The following is a 21,349-nucleotide window of genomic DNA, read 5'->3' as shown; positions in this document are numbered from 1 at the left end:
TCAACCACAACTCGTGGAGGTATTTCATGTGAATCTTTCGCATCTTCTTTGTTTTCATCAGTGTCATCAGATTTCCAGCTTTCAACTTCCACATTATCAAAATTACAATGTTGCGAAGTAGAGGGTTTATCAGTTTCATCCTCTACTATTGAATCAACTATAATTTCTTTACCTTTGATCTTAGATATGATATTAATGATTGACCATTTAGAACAATCAACCTCTTCTTCCTCTTCTATCTCACTGATTTCACTCACATTGTCTGAATTGTCATCAATATCAACATAATTGAATTGAGAATCAAGAGTTGAAGTTTCGGTTTTCTTTAAGATTTTCACTTGTTCACTCTTTGTCAAACTTTCATTGACAATGTTAACCAACTCATCAGCATTCAGGAATTCATCAATTTTGACAATACCATATGCATATCTATCATCAGGTATTTTGTCAAATTGAGCAATTGTACTTTCGCAATCATAAGAAACAACATCAACTTTTTCACGTTCATATTCAAGAAAAAGTAAAAGTTTCGTGTGTTGTTCTTTGCTAATGTCAGAAGAATGATGTAAAGCAGTTAATTTTGCATACAATCATTTGGCAGAATTACAGTATATGTTCCTTTGTGCTAGCAACAACCTAACATCATTTGTAAGATTATTCCTATCACAATCTACATTTTTGATCTGCATTTCAAGTTTTTCTACTCTGCTCCTTTTTATTTCTAATTCTCTTCGTGTCTCACCTAGTTGCATATTTAAATTTTGAGCTTCAGTACTAGCAGACACAATAACATAATCAAAATAAGCCACAGTATCATCAAATGAAGTGATTTCTGCATCATAAGCAGATAAAGGAATATTAAAAGATTCAAGTATAGCACGTACCTTGGTGGTCATGGGTGATTTGTCCGTGGATTTGGATACGAAGCACCTCCCTGAAATATCCTCTTCGCAATCTTCAAAAATTGCGAACATAGCTCCATGTGTAGGATGCCTCATTTCTTCGTCATCAAATCCTGAAGACCAGATCTGATACGTTCCACTCTCTTCATCATCAGATTCACCCTTCGCAACTAGAGACACTCCTTTTGTCTTAGCACACAACTCTTCAATCTTTTCTGAATAGTATGCTTCGTCTTTAACTTTTTCCTTCTTCTCTTCTTTCTTTCGCAACATGCAATCGGCTGCGAAGTGATTCGCACCATTGCAGTAGTTACAGTAAATTTCTGAGTCACCTTTCAGCTTCTTCAATTCTTTCGCATCTTTTTGTTTCTCATCAGCTTTCTCCATTTTCTTCCTCTCCTCTCCTCCAGTTTTTGTGACTCCACTCTTTGCATCACTAGCCTTTCCTTTTGGATTAAAAGGCTTTTTGAAAAACTTCTTAACTCTGTTGTTTGAGTAGAATGCCACAGTTTCATCATCTGAGTTCATTAAGAAGCCTTCATTGTCTGAACCATCTGCTTCATTAACATCAACTTCTGATACCTTTGAAACAAGAGCCAAAGGACCTCCAATACTCTGTTTTGATTCTTCATACATTTCTGAAACTTCACTTTCATGTGTTTTCAGCTGATTGTAGAGATCATTCAAGTGAGTTGTATCAAAACTCTGTTGATTCTTAATCATCATACTTACGCTTCGCCATTCTTTGCGAAGGCCCATGATGAAAGTTAAATTGAAATTCATGAGAGACCTAATGATTCCATACCTATTGCAGCGAAACACAAGTTCATTCAGACGATCATAGTAATTTTCAAGAGTTTCAGCATCCTTTTGTCCGAATTCCTTCAGTTCAACTAGACATTGCTTCATAGAGTTGATCTTCGTCTTTTCGCTACCTTGATACTTCTCTTTTAGAGTGTTCCAGATCTCCTTGGCTGTTTTACAACTACGGACGTAATTTTAAACCACAGGAGGTAGAGCACCTCTTAGTTCCCTCATACACCCCTTTTCATTATTCTTCAAACGTTTTTGTTGCTCAGCAACTTCAGCAGATGTAGTAGATGGTCCAATTGGTTGAACATTAGCAGGAGCTTGCACTGTTCCATCGATATAATTCCAAAGTTCTTCACCAATTCAATTTAAGTAATCCTCCATTCTATCAGCCCACTGATCATAATATTCAGGAATTAACATCGGAATTTTGGTTGAGGAACCAAGCAAGTGAGAGAAGGAAGTCATTGTATTCATGTTGAAGTTCGCCATTGATGAACACAGAAATTTTCAGAAAGCTTGAAAAACTTGATGAATTTGAGAATTTATCAACTAAATTGATCACAAATCGCTAATCGATTACTCGACTAAACAATTTAAAAACAGAATCAATTCAAATCTGAAGATCAAATTTGATTTTCAAAACCAAAATGCGTGGAAAATTTTGAGTAAAGTTGCTACTCAAAAAGAAAATGATTCTAACACGAAAATCAGATCGATGCAGTTTGAATCCTGCTCTGATACCAATTGTAGAGAATTGTTTATCGAGATTATGAAAGCAATAATGATTTGAGTGATTGAAAAGTAAGAACACGAAGAGTAAATATTAATCAGATCTTATATTGATAAAGACTGATTACAAGAATAAGCAGAAAGGATATTTGAGTTCCAAAAGTTATCCTCTACTTCTATCCTCAATCCCTATTTATAGGGAACCTGAGTGTACAAAAAATATACTAAGTCTAAACAATACGCTTCGCATAAAACTGACTTAGTAAAATAACTAAAAATACGAAACTAAACAAACACACAATTCGACTCTTACAATTTAACCTCTACAACCAAAACGTCGCCTTAGCTCATATATGTGTATAAAAATAAATAATAGTTGAAAATACATATAAAAATACTAATTATATAGAAAATTGCTGCCTTAAGTCATACCTTACAAACGCCATGGCTCGGAAAAACTTGAAGCTTGACATTGCCGCTAAGTCACTCTTTACGTTATTTAGAACCTTGATTTTAAGTATTAAAACAACTCCCTCTTAGATATTACTTCATGGATCTAGTCATGAGTAATTTTAAGACGATAATATATTTTTTTCTTTAAACCGAGATGCCTACGGGATTTTGTTTACGAAATCTATTGTATATGGGTGCACTCCAATGCTATCGGTAACTGGTAGTCATGAAGTATATGTCCATGTATGATTAGACTAGCAGACAAAAACGATGTAGCCAAACTTTATTTGTTCTTTCTGCCTTAATAGGAGAAGCGATATCCTTGACCCCCTTAATGATTTAGTACTGAGATATGATATGGTTGGCCGAGTCCTGACTAAATTGATTTGTTCGATGTAGAAGTCAGATGTGATTGTTAGATATCTTTGTTAGGAAACAAAATTTTGAACTCTAAAATTGAACAATATCCATGTCTTAAGTTCATACAAATATCCAGGATAAAGGAATATTTAATCATGTATCTAAGGGCTAAACTCGATTAAGAACAAGTGTTGGGCAGTTGCATTGGATTACTAACTCTCTGTTAGTTATTTGAGAAGTATTAAGACCTTAAAAAGCTAATGACTTGTTCGAGTGGGAGACTGTTGGAAATAGCGTCCAAAGTCATTAACTTGTTGGTAATATTTCTAAATAATAACAAGGTCCTTTTGGGTTGGTCTCATGACATAAATAACATTAAGGAAACGAAAAAAAAAGTTGTTAATTTATTAAGGAATTAATAAATTAATTATAAATTATTTTGGTAATTAATTAAATAGTTTTAATTAATTAAATGAGTTGAAATGAATTAAATTCTTGGTATTAGTTAGAATATTTATAACCATCCAGAGATCGAAGGTGGACGAATTTCTGCTTATCCTGAAAAGGATAATGCATGCTTTGAATAAGGTAAGGATTATCCTTTAGAAATTTGAATTACTTAAGGATTAATCAGCTACCTCCAAACAGGATGTTAGAGATCAAACCCTAGCTATTAATTCCTTCATAATTTCATTCACCCCTCTCTCCCTTCTCATCTCTATTAATATGGACAAAAATCATAACCTTCTCCTAAGGTTACTGAATTTTGCATAAAACCTAATATGGTTTATTCCTTATTTGCTTTTGGCGTCTTGGGTCTAACTACATTAGAGGAGTTCTACATTGGACTCTCTATCCATTGCAAGGTTGTTGATCACATGATTTAAAGATCAAGAGGTAAGTGTTCTATTCTTTTAGTTTGATTTTAAAGTACGTTGCTAAAACTAGTAAAACCTAGATTCCAAGATGTATGTGCACTTAGGTAAATCTTTTGATTCTTCTATTACCTTTAGACAGTGTACTTGATGCAATAAATCCCCAACAATTCAATTGGTCAATATAAACCTCGTCTTGTTGCAAAAAGGTTTCCACAAACCGAACAAATGGATTATGTTGAAATCTTTAATCTTATTGTTAAATTTTCCATTATTCGTCTTGTTCTATTGGTTATTTTTTCGTATGGATGGTAGATTCGACAAGTTAACGTCATCAACATTTTTTTACATGGGGATATTACGGAAACTATATATATGGATCAACCTGTTGGGGTTGTTGATCAAGTATTATCGTGTTTGCTTGCTTATAAAAGTCCTTTTATGGACTAAACAAGCTCCTCAAGCGAGGTTTGCAAAACTCTCTATGGCTTAGTTATCTTTTGGCTTTACTCGATGCATTTTAGATGCATCTCTCTTTGTAAGTTGCACTTCTATCTATGTGATGTATGTTTTTGTTTACCTTGATGATATCATTATTACTGGAAGTTGAAACAACATATATCGAGGAGTTGATTCAGAAAACTAGTACAAAGTTTACTCTTAAAGATTTGGGAACACTTAGTTATTTCCTTGGGATTCAAAGATCGTTTACTAACATTATTATACATTTATCTAAACAAAAATATATTGATTTAATAAAATGCACGTGAATGACACAATGCAAACCTTTTGCCTCTACGGTATGTTATGGTCAACAATTGTCTCGATATCCCAGTACACAAAATTAGATGATGAGTTTTTAATTAAAGAACCGTTGAAGCTCTTCAATACTTGATTATTATTAGACATAGAAAAACATGTTTTATGACCAAAGTTTCACAATTTCTTCACATTTAATGAAAATATTGGATCGAGGTCAAAACGAATATTGCGTTATATTCAAGTTAATGGTTCCCATGGACTTGTGATACACAAGTTTTCATCAACATCATTACATGCATATTCTGATGTTGACTGTGTTGGTTTACTGATGATTGTCGATCTACAAGTGGTTATTGTATTTTCTTGCTCCAAATATTATTAGTTGGAGTTCCAAGTAATAACACATGGCTACAAGGTCTAGTATAGAAGTTGAGTATCATTCATGTCTCTAATTAGTGAGCTCAAGTTTCCATTGTCAGTTTGCCCATTCTTTGGGTGTGAAATATTGGTGTCACGTATCTTGCAATAAATTTTATTTTTCATCAAAGATCTAAACATATAGAGATTGATATACTTTTTTTTTTGTCCGAGATATGGTTTTAAACAACTCTCTTATGGTTTGATATGTTCATATATGATCTCAACCTGCAGACATCCTTATGGACCTTACAAAAAGGTTACCGACTCCACGATTTCAACTACTTCATTATAAGATTCTAATGTTTTCCAATGTTTTAGTCGAGGGGATGTTAGCATAAAGTTAGTTAATGGTAATTGTGAGTTAGTTAGAGGTTGCTAAACTGTAACAACCATAGTTAGCTTTCTATCGACTATAGTTAGCTTGGGTGTTGACACGCTTCAATTTAATGATCATAATTGCTTCAATTTAATGATCATAATTGCAAAGACTCTCAATTCTCTCACTTCTCACCATCCTTATTTTACTTTAGTAAACATCCCTCTTCTTGTTTTTGATTAAGTGTAGGTTTATAAAAAAACTCTTCAGATAAATAATAAATCATATGTATAACACATTGTCTTAAATCATATACCTATTAATTTTATTAAACAATAAACATATCCATCGAGTATGTCCCGGTAAAATAATACTAATACAACAAAAACAAGTAAATCATGAACTCCGTTAAAAGTCACAAACATATGGGTTGAAGTTTCTAAATTCCAAATACAAAAACATTGTCACATTTTGTTTGGAGAAGAAAGGGTTGAAGTTTCGAGATCGGTGGTGTCATTTTGAACGTGGAACCGCTCTCTCAAGAGGTTTTTCCATCCACTTCCCCTACGGTTTTGGTCGTCTCATCATCTGACCTTCCTCATTCTTTCTCTCTCTCTCTCTATACATCGAAAACTTGAAGAAATTCCCTCCTAAAATTTTCATTTTCTTTGAAATTTCTTCACATCATCTCTTATATTCCCAAATCTCATTTGAAAACAGTCTCCAAATTCTCAATGTCGTCGTCCACTGTCTCAATTACTGCAAACCCTTCTGCTGCTATGCGTAGACCTTTATTCACCGGTGAGAAAAAATCCGGATTAGATTTGGGCGGCAGTGATGGGATTGATGCTCCTCCGCTCAGCGGCGGCGAAACCAGCAGAGGGAAAGATCTCAGCCATTCAATCAGAGCAGGAGCAGAAACCGTTCTCGAAAGATCTAGAGATGCTGTTCAAACCAAGAACTCGTTACCCACGAATTCAACCACCAAGCCACGAAAACGGACCACCGATAAGAAGGGCGGCGCCCCCTCCACTACGAAGGCTCCATGGAAGAGGGTTGTAAGTGTAATCATGAAGAATTTCGCTCTTATACTTATACTCTTGCTTTTGGCTCAAATGATTCGTAGACTAGCGTTCAATCAAGGGAGTGGTTTTGATTCGATTCTTATCCCTAGTTCTGATTACGAAAGAAGGATTGCAGAGGTCGAAGCTTTCTTGAAGACCACAACCAAAATGATGCAAGTTCAGGTTGAAGTTGTGGATCGGAAGATCGAGAATGAGATTGCAGGTCTGAAAACCGAATTGAGCAAGAGAATTGACGACAAAGGTGCTGAAATTTCCAGCAGGGTTAATGACTTTGACGGAAGACTTAAAACTATGGAGAACTCCTTAACCACTAATTGGCTTACCAAAGACGAGTTCAACAGATTTTTAGAGGAATTCAAGGGGAAAAAGGGAGTCGACGATATCAGTGATTTAAAACTGGATGAAATTAGGGCTTTCGCCAAAGAAATCGTGGAGAAAGAAATCGAAAAACATGCTGCAGATGGGCTTGGTAGGATTGATTATGCTGTGGCATCTGGTGGTGCTATGGTGTTAAAACATTCCGAGCCTTTCATTCGTTCTAGCAAACTTAGCAGATGGATTGCTGGGAATGTGCACAGTGGTGCTGTGAAGATCCTGCAACCGAGTTTTGGTCAACCTGGTGAATGCTTCCCTCTCAAAGGAGACACTGGTTTTGTTGATATTAAGCTTCGAACAGCTGTTATTCCTGAGGCTATTACTCTTGAACATGTTTCCAAGGTTCGTTTCTAACTTTCTATGAACTATTTTATGCTTTTTGGCTGCTAAACCTTTATGTCTGTTGTATATATCTGTAACAACTAGGTTAACTTATCACAGGACATAAAACATATGCTGCAAAAATCATCCTACAAAAAGTTTATATAAAGGAAAAAGAATTAGTGTCATTAACTTTTTCTTGTTTTATGGTGTGATGAACATGAACAGAGTGTGGCATTTGACCGATCTAGTGCTCCCAAGGACTGTAAAGTTTTGGGATGGTTGGGCAGCGAGGAGCTGACCGAAAAGATGAATTTGCTGACCGAGTTTACATACGATCTTGAAAAGAGTAATGCACAGACTTTCAATTTGGTGGAATCAAAAACTGCTGTGGACACAATCAGGCTTGAATTCATGTCCAATCATGGAAGCCCTAGCCATACTTGCATATATCGAGTTAGGGTTCATGGTTACGAACCTAATCTTGCCTAAATTGCCCTTGTGTCTTTGTTTTACTTTTATTTGTATTTGGAAGTGTTTTGAGTTTGTGACTTTAATTTGGTTGTGTTCCACTATCCTTTTGTTGCTTGAAGGTTTTTTTTGAACAGTTGAAAATATGGTTTGGAGTGGTGGCTAGTTTTAGCTTTTATGTCTTGTTTTGTAGATTGTGTGTGGTTTCATGCTTTCATTGGTGCTATTATGATCTTAATCCATGATCTATGTCATTGTAGGGATAGTGAATTTGTGTGTTTTTGTAGCTTACTCCACATTTATATACCATTTATATATGAGTTTGAGACCATGTATTTTCACTAATACATAAGTTTTAGATTTAAGTATGAACACTTTCTTTGCTCTTTGGATATTGTGATTTAATGCATTCATACGTGAGGTCTCAAGTTCTAGTCTATTATCATTTTTAGTTTTGAAAACATTATGTTGGTTGTGTATAGAGTTCGAGTTTGAGATTGTGTATATGCGTTGCCCCTATATACTTGTGGTTAGCATTAAGGATGTTGAATCCAAGAATGAGGGGGTGAGGTTCATGTGTGTATATCATATTTTGATATTGTAATTTATTTCTTCACTTTGGCCTTGAGATTGGTTGATTGGAGTGTTTTAGACTTTAAAGAGGTGGGGCTTAAGTACTCATCGTGTTTGATATGTGGTTGATTTTGTTTTGGTTAGCGTTTATATATGAAAAGTGAAAAAAATGTAATCGTGTTGATGTCTAACAATAGGTGATCTTTGTGGGCCTTTTCAAATTTCATGAAAAAATTTAAAATAAAAAACCTAATTTATCTTTATAATATGAAAACATTTTCAAATTGCTTATTTGCGAGACCATATTATAAGTTATCTATTTACAATTGGTTGAAAACTTCATGACCCATCAAATCATTGAAAACTTGTTCATTAACAAAATTTTTGAAAAAGTTCCTTCATTTTTTTTGGGGATGCAAAAGCTCCGAAAACTCTTGCACGCTCTCTTAGCCGATTTAAAAGTATTAATATGGTATAAACTAACAAACTAAAGAGTAGATAAAAGTTTGTTGGAGCTAAAAGATTTTTTTTGTTTTTTACTACAAAAAGGAGTGACCTCGTCCTCAAGCCATGGAGTGCGGTTTGGATTCTAATGATGAATTTGAGACAAAAATATTTTTTTTCTTTTTGGAATTTAAATGATTTTCTTTATTTATTAGCTTGAAAAATCGTTTGTTATATTAAAGTATACATATTTTTAGAAACTATTTCTTTAGTTAATGTATTCTAAGGAAGCAAAACCACCTTATGCGGATATTACATGGTTAACCTCTTTCGGGTTGATTTAAAAAATAATAATTCATGATTTTGTTATATTACATTACATGTGGAATTATTAAGGAAATGTTTATTTGTCTTGTTAGCGTTAGCTTAAACAATATTTATATATTATGTTTGTATTTACTAAGCCCATGTGCCTAATGATAATTGATAACAGCATATCCAAGGATAGCCTAGTTTCAATGGATCCATGCCGATTCGGGTCCGCCCGTAATGCCTCCCATACAATCATACGATGTGTGAGTGAGAAGAGGCTTCAAGAAAGGTAATACCCAACAAGCATGACTTCGATAGCCCAATTAAACATCAGATCTCCATGATTCCTTTTGCTTCATTCTCTTTTTATAATGCTTTCACATTCCCTTTCTTATTTATACCACCGAATAATGTGGGACAAATCCCCAAACCTTTTCTTTAATGTTTATTTTACTCAACCAACTAATAAGTATTGAAAATTAGCTAACGGCTAGAAAGTGGAAATACAAGGCAGTAAATGTTTTTTGCCGATTTGTTTTGGCCAAGAAATATAATGCAACAATTAGAATTGTCAAACGGCTAAAATTGTACAAAGAGTAACGGTTATAAAATGGAATCAAATGTAGCATAAGACAACCGGAGCAAAAAAAAGTCAGAAAATCTGAAATTGAACCCGAAAAAAAATCGAATCCGAACCGAACTGAAAAAAAACTGGTATCAAACTAGTTTAGAGCAAAACCGATCCGAAAAAAGACCGATCTGTAAAAAAACGTATTTGAAAAATGATGGACCGAAAAAGAACCGACCGAGAACCGATCGGGACCGGTCTAAAAAAAGACCGATCCAGAAAAAAAGGATTTACTTAAGACTAATCCAGGAACGGCAATTTTTGTGCGTATTATGTTGTATTACTAAGCCCATGTAGTCCACTTTGTATGGTGTTTTTAGCGAGCCCATTATATATTTGTATCTATAATTGGGTTTGATTAGACACCCACATTTGCGATCTCAGTTTTTGGGTTGGTCTCGAACGGTCTGATATTTTTGCGGTCTCGAAGCGGTCCGGTTTTGGACCGGTTTTTTTTCATATCGATCTCTTTCGGTTCAATTTTTTTGGGACTGGTCTCGGTCTTTTTCGGTCCGGTCTCGCGCTTTTTCCGTGCATATTTTACTGTTTGGTTTTCGGGTTTTTCGGTTCGATTTCGGTATTCATTGGGTTTTTTAGTTTCAATTTCTAATTTCTCATTAACACCAAAATGATAGATTAAACTCTATTAAAAATGATATACTAAAGTTTAATAAAAGAAAAAAAGAAAAGAAGTTAGATAGTGTGTGATAAAAAATTGTGTATAAAAGTGATACACTAAAGTTTAATAAAAGGAAAAAAGAAAAGAAGTTAGATAGTGTGTGATAAAAAAATTGTTTAATTAACACAAAAATGATATATTTATAAACTTTGACTTCTGGTCTTTTTTGATATCGGTTTCAGACTGGTCTTGTGTCGGTCTCGAAATGGTTCGATCTTTTTTTGGGATTGGTCTCAGAATGGTCAGTTTTTTCTTGGACCGGTCTTGGATGGTCTTTTTTTCGGCCTGATCTTTTTTTTTTCCAGTCAAATCTTGATATAGACTAGTCCAATCTTGGTCTTTTTTCAGGTTCGGTCTTAGACTATGTGTGGCATACTAGCTGAAAAGTTAGCTATTAGCTGAAAAACTAGCTGATAGCTAAAAAGCTAGCTGTTAAATAAAAAGCTAGTTGATAGCTGAAAAGCTAGCTGATAAGAAATGATTGGTAAAACTAGCTGAAAAATATGAAATGCTATAAAAGGACATTTAAAAAAAATGTTTTTTTATAATTAATTAAGGGGTATATATGGAAAAATTTTAAAAAGTTCCTAAAAAGTTAGTCTAAATAGCTTTTTAAAAAACTAGCATATAAGCTACTTTTTGGCTTGACAAACATGACAACTTAAAAAAGCTCGAAAAATAAGCTAGCTGTGGCGCGCCAAACACAACCTTAGACCGGTCCTTTTGTGTAGGTCTAGGTTTGATGAGAATGATGGATTATAAAAGAAATATAAGAATACTGATTAAGATGGTAGCAAGTTAAACCCATAAAACCCTAATTTCTTGATGTTTCTTTATTCCTACCATTACCATGGTCATCTACAATACCACTCATCATCTTCTCTTGAAGAACCGTAGTAAATAACTAACATCAAAGCATACATCCCATTATAATGGGATCTTGAACATCTTAATGATGATGCATGAAGAGAACTATTTGTGATACATTGCACCCGCTTCGGTGTACTTGATCACACCGATGGTACTATAAATGACAAAACTAAACCCAAGTTACACTAAATGGATTCCACTGTCAAGGTTTGGATTTACAATACCATATTATAAGCCCTTTTTAATGATTCCTCACACGTAACTCTACGGATTGTGAAATAAGTAAGTTTTGAAATCCACCAAAGTGATCCAACTTGACAATGAGTTGTGAAACATCATAATCAAATATTCAATTGTCACTACATATTATACTAGAATTAAAGCAATTACCGAAGTCTAGATAACATTGATGTGACTGCCCCTAAAAAGAACCTTGGGACTTACATGAGAAATGGGTTAACACCAAAATTCGACTATATTGCAAGTTTGATCTATCATAGAACTTGACTCCCTATGTTTCTAGAGGCTAGATCCATGATTTTTCTTGAAGAACAACGTAGGTTACAATTTTGTCGCCAATTGTCTCACTCTGATCAGTCCGCCCAACCGACTGTTTTGGTCCTGGAATAGATTTTTTCCAACCAAGGAAAAAAAAAATCAAAATTGTAACAAAAATTGGAGAGGAGGCTAACCAAAATCAGGGAAACAACCATCAACAACCATTTAACGGAGGAGACCGCCGTCGGTCGTCAGATAACAACCACTCGCCATAGCGTTTTGGTTACATTATAATCCCACTGACCAACAACCTTAGTTTGCATTTACCTCCACTAAATAATAGGCTTGGGTTGCGCCTTCTTCTTCCATTCTACAACCCTAGGCTACCTCTCCATGGCCCATCTCTCCATAATATCTCCTTTTGGCTTGTGTAATAGCAACTCGTGGTCCCTCTTGTCGAGCTTGTATCAGTACATCTCTAGTGGCCTAAATTAGCAATAACGACAACAACCATAATAGGTTGTTCATGCTCACCTTACACCCTCCACACCTATGAGGGCTTGGTAATATATATAGATACCAATACTACATCACTACATGTTCAATACTATGAGTCTTTAAGATCAAGGAGATAACAGGTAATATATAGATATCGGTGCTACATCCCATATTTATATTAACTCTCGTATACTCTCATCCGTTTTTTATAATAGAAATTTCTATTTAGTCCTTATCGGTGATGGGTGTTCTATTCCTATAATAAATATTGGTCACACTTCTATACCCAACGCACATTGTCCTCTTTACATTTACAATGTCCTCATCAGCCTAAACATTATTTGAAAAAAATCAAGGTTGTGGAACTCGTTACTCGGTACCTGCTTGGGCGACTACCGAGTAGCGAGTACTCGGGAGTACTCGAATTCGGTAATTCATGTGGAAATATTTTTAGGGACATTATATATGTCAAAATTACAAGTTAAAATCATAAGTTGATAGAAATATATAACAAAATTAGATACATGTGAATACTCAAAAACTTAAAAAAACATAATGGTCTCACTTCGTAAATAATTACTGGAAATTTAAGATATATATATATATATATATATATATATATATATATATATATATATATATATATGTATGTATACTAATAAACACATATGAGTGTGTTAAATAATAAATCATTAATTATATTATACATATTAATCATCGAGTTGACCGGGTTTTACAACATTGCTCAGTTTAGTAAGGGGCCAATCAGGGATTACTCGAGATTTTGCAACTCACCTTGGTAAGGGGCCAATTAGCAAGTACTCGGAGGAGTTGTCACAACTGGAAATTTTGTGTCATGTAATCTATACATTCAAGCTAATGTGAATCAAAAACTTAAGAACATGATTGACACCTATGATTATGACTTCAAAAACTTCAACCAAATACATTATACAAGTACTACAAATAGTCATCAAACAATTGGAAACCCTAGAAGTCCTTGTTTAAAGTCCATTTTGGACTAGGACTTCCTTATTGGATCCAAATGGACCAATAAACTTCCAATTTGACTATCAAGGGCTTAGAACCCTAATTGGACTCTAATTGGACCCACACTAATTTATTTCAACATTTTGGGCCATGTTGGACCTAGAATGAAAAGAATTAAAAGCCTTGATACATGAATAACCTAAACTAGTCCAATAAAAATATGAAAATCCTACCACATTCTTTTAGGCTTAAAACATACTCAAGATTAACACTAATATTGGGCTTAGGGGCAAAGGCCCAAATTTTTCCTTTTCTTTCCAAATTCTCGGCCCAAATGCACAAGCCAAAGAGGATGGAAGAGTTGACTTGTTGTGCCACATCATTGTTATCCATAGGACATCCATGCAACATCTCATACTTCCATGTATGCACATCACTTCAAAATCACTTCTCTTCTCTTCTCTCTCTCACTCTCGGCCGAACACAACACACACACACACACTCACAAAAATCCATCCCATTCTCTCTAGATCACTCAAGAACACTCCTTCCTCCCCACTCCAAAAATCTCGAAAATTAGGAGCTTTCAAGAGGATCTTGCAAGTTAATCATCATCTTAGGTAAGTTTTTACTTATATCCATGATCTAACTACTTCATTCCATCAAAAACCTCTTCTAAATCTATTCCAACTTGTGATCATGCACCTTAGAAGTCATCAAATTCGAGATCTACCAAGGAAAGGTGCTAAGGCCGAAAGTCACTTCATTTTCTTCCATCTTTTCTTCCAAAAACCGAAAGCTTCAAACAAGGTGAGCTTCATACCCCCTATTTTCTGTTTTTATGAGTTTTGTGGGGGGGGGGGGGGGGGGGGAATACAAGTGAAAGTGTAGATCTATATGTGTTTTGTATGCCTTGTATGATTTCCATGCTTACATGTATGCTTTTGTGTGCTATAATGTTGGATCTAGTCATAAAACCCCTCAAAACCGAGATATATCTTATTTTAAATGGTTTTAGCATCAAATATATTTCTACATACAAAGTGTTTCAAGAAAAATGGCTAAGTGGTTTAGTAACAATTTTCTTTGGGCTAAAAACACAAATTTTGGGCCTAAAATGTGAAAAATACAAAATTAAGGGTCCAAATTGACATATCACGAATTCTGATGGATGAGGTGTGCCAAAACAGTTTTTAATAAAACAATTTCTGGAAATTTACTCATTTAGAGGATTAAAAACATAAATTTCAAGCTTAATGGGCTAAAAATGACATTTTCGGCCCAATGAGGCCCATTATGCGAGATTTTCTGTTTTGGAGGGCCAAAACTGTATTTTTCTGTAAAAAAGTGGACTATAAGTGTTCCAAATCCTTTTCAAAGGTTTAAAATGCTTTTTAAATTTAAAAAGGACCAAAGTTGCAAAAATTTTACAATTTGGGCCAAAAATGTCAAAGTTGCGAAAAAGAAGGGCTATTACCGAGAAAACTGCAATTTCAGGGACTAAAACTGTTTTCTATGAAAAATATGCTGAAAAATATTAATTTCAATAATTTTTGGTGTTAAAATGTCAAGAAAATTGATTTAAGGACCAAACCGGAAAGTATTTAACTAAAGGGTTGAAAAAGTAAATTTTACAAACAATGAGGGGCTGAAAACAGAAAACTTTCAAGGCTAATTCAATACATACAATTTGATCAAACAATGGTACTGCGACTATCAACGAAATACAATACACTACAATACCAAAATCGTTGTAAAACGAATTGATTCGGTCTCGAACCAATGAAAATCCGAAACTACTAACATGGCGACACTACGATACATACAAATAACGTTTGGGAACTCAATTTACATGCGAGTGTGCACAGACGTCTACGCACCATCTTTGGGCCCCAAAAGTGTAAAATCTTGTTTGTTGGGCCTAGCTAGCCCAATGACCTGATCTTAAGGCCCGAAGACATTTTTTTTTCTACAAAGTGTTGGGTTTCACCGACTTAGCACAACGTAGAGGGACTTTCAATGGCTTGTATACTACTGGTCTCCTAGGGTCCTTTGGTATTGCTAGTAAAGTCTACATTTTATGCGAGGCGGGTCGGGGACCCCTCGTACACATTTTATCCCCAACCGGCTAATAGAGTCATCGAGGTCTTCGTGTCCTCTTTCTCTTCGGATGTGGGACGACACGTAGTCAGGGCGGCTGGATAACGTGATTAGTACGGACGACGCCTTCGGGATCGTTAGTATAGCTATAAACTGGGCGTTTGTGTAATGCGGGTTTGTAGTAATTAATCATGCTCAAAAATAATCCAACGTCGCCTGGGAATGAGACTACTATTTTTGCAATGGTTTCAACGCAACTTCATGGAACTCAAAGGATTAGGAAAACATCGGGTTTTCCTAGGTTTCTCAATACATATCGGATTCGAAATGCATACAATTTTAACGAACATTTTTTTTTAAAGTATAGAAACAAACAAGCATACCTATGGATCTTCACACCTTATTGACTATACTATTTTCAGAAAATATCAGATTTTCTGGTGGTTTTCAAAACAATATGAAACATTGGATTTCAAAACACTACTTATGAACTCACCAACATTTCATATGTTGACGTTTTTCAAAATACTTGTATTCTCAGGGAACCAGTGAATCAAAGGAAATCATATTCAGTGATGGCTTGCAGTTTATTTATGTACGAATCGAACAATTTATTTTTGGGAATGTAATATTTAAACAGTGTATTTCATGTAAACGCTACTGGTTGTACTATATTAATGCATGGTGACGAATGTTGTTATGTTTCATATATATTCAATGTTATGGTATTCAATTGAGTCACAACAGCCCCCGGACGTTTCCGCCGTCTGGTTCGGGGGTGTGACAGGAGTAATTAGCCAACTCAACGATTTTTACAACACTGAAAAAAAATACATCAAATATGTCTATTAGTTTATCCGATCTAATAAATGTTCTATTGAGTATGATAAGTTTGTTTTTTCTATGAATGATTATTGTCTCTGTAACATCCCTTTATTAAATAAATAAATAGATAAAATTAAATGAGTAGTAACCCTAAAGGCGGAATAATTTAGCAAGGCGTTGGTCTTTGGGAGTTAAAAAGTCATAATTGGAAGTTTGGGGGTTAAATGTAACTTCATGATTAATTTTAAAGATTTTGATGGTTGATAGTCGTTTAGTAAATTATGGATTTAATTTGAGAAGGATTTTAGAAGCGGGTATGTTTGGTAATTATTAGGACTTACTATTGAAGGAATTATGGAAGCAAGGGATAAAAGGTAAAACTTGGACTTAATTTGAGAACAAAATTCGTGAGGAGGGACTGAAGTTGGAAAATATCACACAAGTTGGAAAGAACACGGGATATACCCACTGTTCCTTCCCCCGTCGTCTAACCCTAAACCGAAAGGCACCATTCAGCAGCCGCCGCTAATTCGCCATCAGAACGCCACCACGACTGCCGGACGTCATGATCAGTGCTTGACGTCACATTGGGTCGCCGGAGCAGTGGGAGGCGTGACCGTTGCAGTCGTTAATTGGCGAGGTCGCAACCTCGGTTTCCTCAACTGCCACCACTTCTTCTTACCCCGTTCTGCTCCGAAATGGCTAGCTTGTGCCGCCGCCGTCGACATCGCTCCTTGCGGCTGTTTCTCTTCTCGGGAAACATCTCCGGTCGCCGCTGCAGTGAACATGGTGGCTATGGGTAAGTTATGTCATGTTTTTCTATGATTTCAAGATGTGTGTGTGTGCTTTTGATGGCCGGAATACGTGGGTAACCACCATGGCAGCCAACCATGGTGGCTGCCGCCATATAGCTTCTTTCTGCCACCACCAGCCATCGTAAGAGGTGGCTGTATGTGTATGTATATTATGTGTGAAGTTATATATGTAATTTTTAGGCAGGAAACACCACAACCACCATTGGAAATGATGGCTGTCGCCGCCTGCCGCCATGAGCCGCTGCCGACCACCACTGCCTGAGGTGGCAGAGGATAGTGCCCGGCCTAGTGGAACCCTAATTGGCCTAATAGCTTGATCTTGGACTTCATTGGCTTGTGATTGGGTTGAAAACCCTAATTTTAGAAAATATTAGTTTTGGATTACCGGGACCTGCGTATGGACCAGCGGACTGAAGTTATGACTTATGCCGATTCCATTGTATGTTAGCCTAGTGGAGTAATGGACTTAATTGACTAAGTCCTTAATGGGTTAAGTGAGAACACTTAACCCTAATCATCATTTTATGTAAAAACCCTAATTTGGTTTGGGCCTTGAGTTGGGCCTTTTGTTGGGCTTTGGTGATTGGGCTATTGATGGGCCATCCAAGAGCAAGTATATAGACTAGAGTATTGAATTGGGATTTTGGATAAGGCCCATTGGAAAAGCTTGGGCCTAATTTGGAAAATTAGGCCATTGATGGTCCATAACTAGGCCTTGATGATTACGAGATATTGGACCATTGGATTGCCAAGTGTTTGGACCAGAATCGATGGTTGGGCCTAAAGGTGAGACCACGTGAGGGGTTTGGGACCGATTTGGAAAATTGGGTTATAGTTGGGCCTTAGTTGATTATTTGACTTTTGGGCATTCAGAGTATGAGTTTGGGCCTTAATCTTGGACCAAGCTAGGTTAGGGCTAAAATGGTCCTTTTACCCTAAGTGGGGATTTTAGAGTTATGCATAGGAAGCCCAAATGGTTAATTGGGTTTTGTTTTGATGTTGACAACTTGGGGATCTGTCAGCTAGCAACCCGAGATTTATTCGCGGAACTTCAGCAGTGAGGGGTGAGTTTCCTCATGGATTGAATGAGTCTAAGTCACCAATGCCGGCCTGTGTAGTTTATATGTTCTTGATGGGAACACAGAGTGTGGGTGGGGCCCGTTTCTCATTATTACCAGAGTATAGGTATCAGTCAGATTGTTGGATTGCTATACTTTTTGTTTGTGTGATACTTGTATGTGTTTGTTTATGTATGCGAGTGTGGGCGGGGCCCGTATCTCATTATTATTCGAGTGTGAGCGGGCCCCATATCTCATCATTAGCTGACTGTGGGCGGGGCCCGTATCTCATCATTACTTGAGTATAGTTATTGGTATAATGGTAGGTTGTGTATTTATTGTCTGTGTGATACTTGTATGTGTTTGTTTATGTATGCGAGTATAGGTGGGGCCCGTATCTCATGATTGGTTGAGTGTGGTCGGGACCTGTATCTCCTAGTTAGCGGAGTGTGGGCGGGGCCCATATCTTCTATTTAGCGGAGTGTGGGTGGGGTCCATATCTTCTAGTTAGCAGAGTGTGGGCGGTGCCCGTATCTCCTAGTTAGTGGAGTGTAGGCGGGGCCCGTATCTCTCAGTAGCATGATTATGTGTATGATATGTGGTAGTTTGGGGAGACCCACTAAGCTTCGTGCTTATGGTTTTCATTTTTGGTTTCAGGTACTTTGGTTTTCAAAAGAGGAGTTCGAGATGATTGTAGTGCACACACCATTTGTTTAGACTGGGATTTTATATTCTGATATATTTTTAACAGATGTTATAATATTGTTAAGATACACGATTTATGATTTGTATATGTTGAATGATAATTATGGTTTTATTAATGATTTAAAATGAAACTTTTAGACCGTATTTTTGGGACATTTCAAGTTGGCATCAGAGCCTTGGTTTGAGGGTTCGGGCACACTCTCGAGTGTGTCTGAACTCAAACTAAGGACTCGGTATGAAAATTTTCAAAAATAAAATCATTTTATACAAGGGATTTTGAAAAGCATTTTTTTAAAGAGAAAAGAACTTTGAAAAGAGAAAGGGGTGTCATGCATGCAATCAGCCGAGCTCAAGTAAGTACTCCCAAACTACCCATACAAGTTTATGTTATGATATGTTTATGAGATCTGTATGCTAGATTAGGGCTAAGGATCTAGGAAGGATGCCTTATGTGCATGTTATATTTGTATCAACTTTATGAATTGCATGCTAGTACAAAGTAGTCGGTATGATGGCCTGATTAGTATATGCTTGATTACGTGTACACAATGCTCATATACTACTTGCTTTGTGCTTTTAGGAGTTCTAGTTATCTTTCACTAACTAGTAAACGAATATGTTAAGTTACATATTGTGAGGACTAAATAATTTCAGAAGGTTAGTTTTAGCCTTATTTAGCAGCTCTCGTTTGAGTCTAACTATTTTGTAGGGTAGGACCTCTGATTCGAATAATTATCTAGTCTTAGTGATATGTAATGGTATTTCCGAGCTAGTTAGGGGGAGATAGCAGGGACTTCTTATGCAACTTATGGCAGAGAGTGGATTGGTGATTACCCTAGGGCAAGACTAGGATGAGAGTAGCAGAGAACAGTAGCAATATAAGGGACTTGGTGGAGTCAAGGCAGTTCTTGAGGAAAGTATGGATAGACGTGGAAGGTAGTATGAGACTGTACTACTGAAAGCAGAGGATCCGTACTCGAATCAAGGAAGGCCGAGATGAACCCAAGAAACTTGTAGTGTGTGAGATCCCTCGAGTTATGATGAGTATTGTGATGATTGTGATGGTATATTTCTGAGTATGGTGACACTATGTGGTAGGCTAGATGGTAATGCTGGTGCCAGTGAGGGATCAAGCTCGGACTCTGGAGCCGGGCAGCTTGATGGTCAGATGAGGGAGTTCATTCCATCTGAGAGTAGGCACAATATCACTTACCATACTCCTGTGATCTTCCGTATGATCGAGGAGGGCATTTTATAGATTTGGGATGGGAGGCTGAGATCATTCTGCATTGAGATAGAAACCATGATAAGTACATGTACGTTGTTGATTCGGGAGTTCAGAGCTCGTGAAGCTCCAGATTATCATGGGGCTAGGGACCCCATTGCTAGCAGCAGATGGTTGGCAGATGTCGCCAATATTTTCGTATCAACCATTGTAGGAGAGGGACAAGGTCCGATTTACTTCCTGTTTCCTGAAGGACAGGGGCGTGATTGATGGGAAGAGATTGGTAGTGAGTTGGGTGATGATGCGGTCGGTGCTGTGTCATAGGATGACTTTTTGACAAGATTCCGGGCGGAGTTTGCCCAGGAGATTGAGGCGCGACAGTTGGCGCGAGAGTTGTTAGATCTCCACCAGACTACTGAGACTGTGGCAAAGATCACTGCCAAGTCTCGGGAGAGAGCTTAGTTGCTACCGCAGTATGCAGTAGATGACAAAATGAAGAAGGTAAGGTATCATGACATACATCAGAATGATAGCAAGAAGATCATGAGTATCTCTGGGTGTGAGACCCTGAATGATATGACTTCTAGAGCCCGAGAATAGGATATTGACTTGGAGCACACTGGGAAGAGGGAACCATATCAGTTGCTTATATTGAAGGGTCTCGGGAGGAGACCCAAGATCCAGATAAGCTTTTGAGAGGCCAACAGGGCCAGATTCAATGCAACACTTGTGGGAAACTGCACGATGGAGCCTTTCGTTCTAAGGGTTTGAGTAAGTGTAACTTTGGGTTATCCTCTATTTGTGTTTGAATTATATTTTCAAGAGATGTCATATGCCAATTACATACCGAGAATTATTAGCGGATAGTGAAAGATCATTTCCCTAATCGCGGGATTGGGAGAGTACAACATTATCTTGGTTTATTCCAACACTGAGGAGCAGCACGAGGAGCGCCTGAGGGAGGTACTAGAGACTCTGAGGAGGGAGAGAATTTTTGCAAGGGTCTCCAAATGTGAGTTCTGGTTTTGCAAGGTGTAATTTCTTGGGCACCTTGTCAACCAGAAGGGTATACTGGTCGATCCGGCCAAGCTAGAGACCGTGATGTAGTGGGAGATTCTGAGGTCTCCAAATGAGATTCATAGTTTCCTGGGTATAGCTGGTTATTACTAGAGATTTATTCGGGACTTATCCAAGATTGTAGTTCCTTTGACCTGACTGACCAAGGAGTCGGTGGCCTTTCACTGGGG

At 36.8% G+C, this 21,349-nt stretch overlaps 1 protein-coding gene across 1 annotated transcript; it reads left to right on the top strand.

Annotated features, from left to right (window-relative positions):
- The first annotated feature begins 6,081 nt into the window (after nucleotides 1-6,081).
- On the top strand, nucleotides 6,082-8,060 carry LOC111889082 (SUN domain-containing protein 1). The gene is made up of 2 exons (XM_023885215.3): nucleotides 6,082-7,432; nucleotides 7,640-8,060. The coding sequence occupies exons 1-2, from the start codon at nucleotides 6,365-6,367 to the stop codon at nucleotides 7,901-7,903; spliced, it is 1,332 nt and encodes a 443-aa protein (XP_023740983.1). The 5' UTR covers nucleotides 6,082-6,364; the 3' UTR covers nucleotides 7,904-8,060.
- The last annotated feature ends 13,289 nt before the right edge of the window (nucleotides 8,061-21,349 follow it).

This window comes from Lactuca sativa, chromosome 7, assembly GCF_002870075.4.
Source record: "Lactuca sativa cultivar Salinas chromosome 7, Lsat_Salinas_v11, whole genome shotgun sequence".
Lineage (NCBI taxonomy): Eukaryota > Viridiplantae > Streptophyta > Magnoliopsida > Asterales > Asteraceae > Lactuca > Lactuca sativa.
Note: the sequence above shows the minus strand (reverse complement) of the source record. Positions and strands in the feature narration are given on the sequence as shown.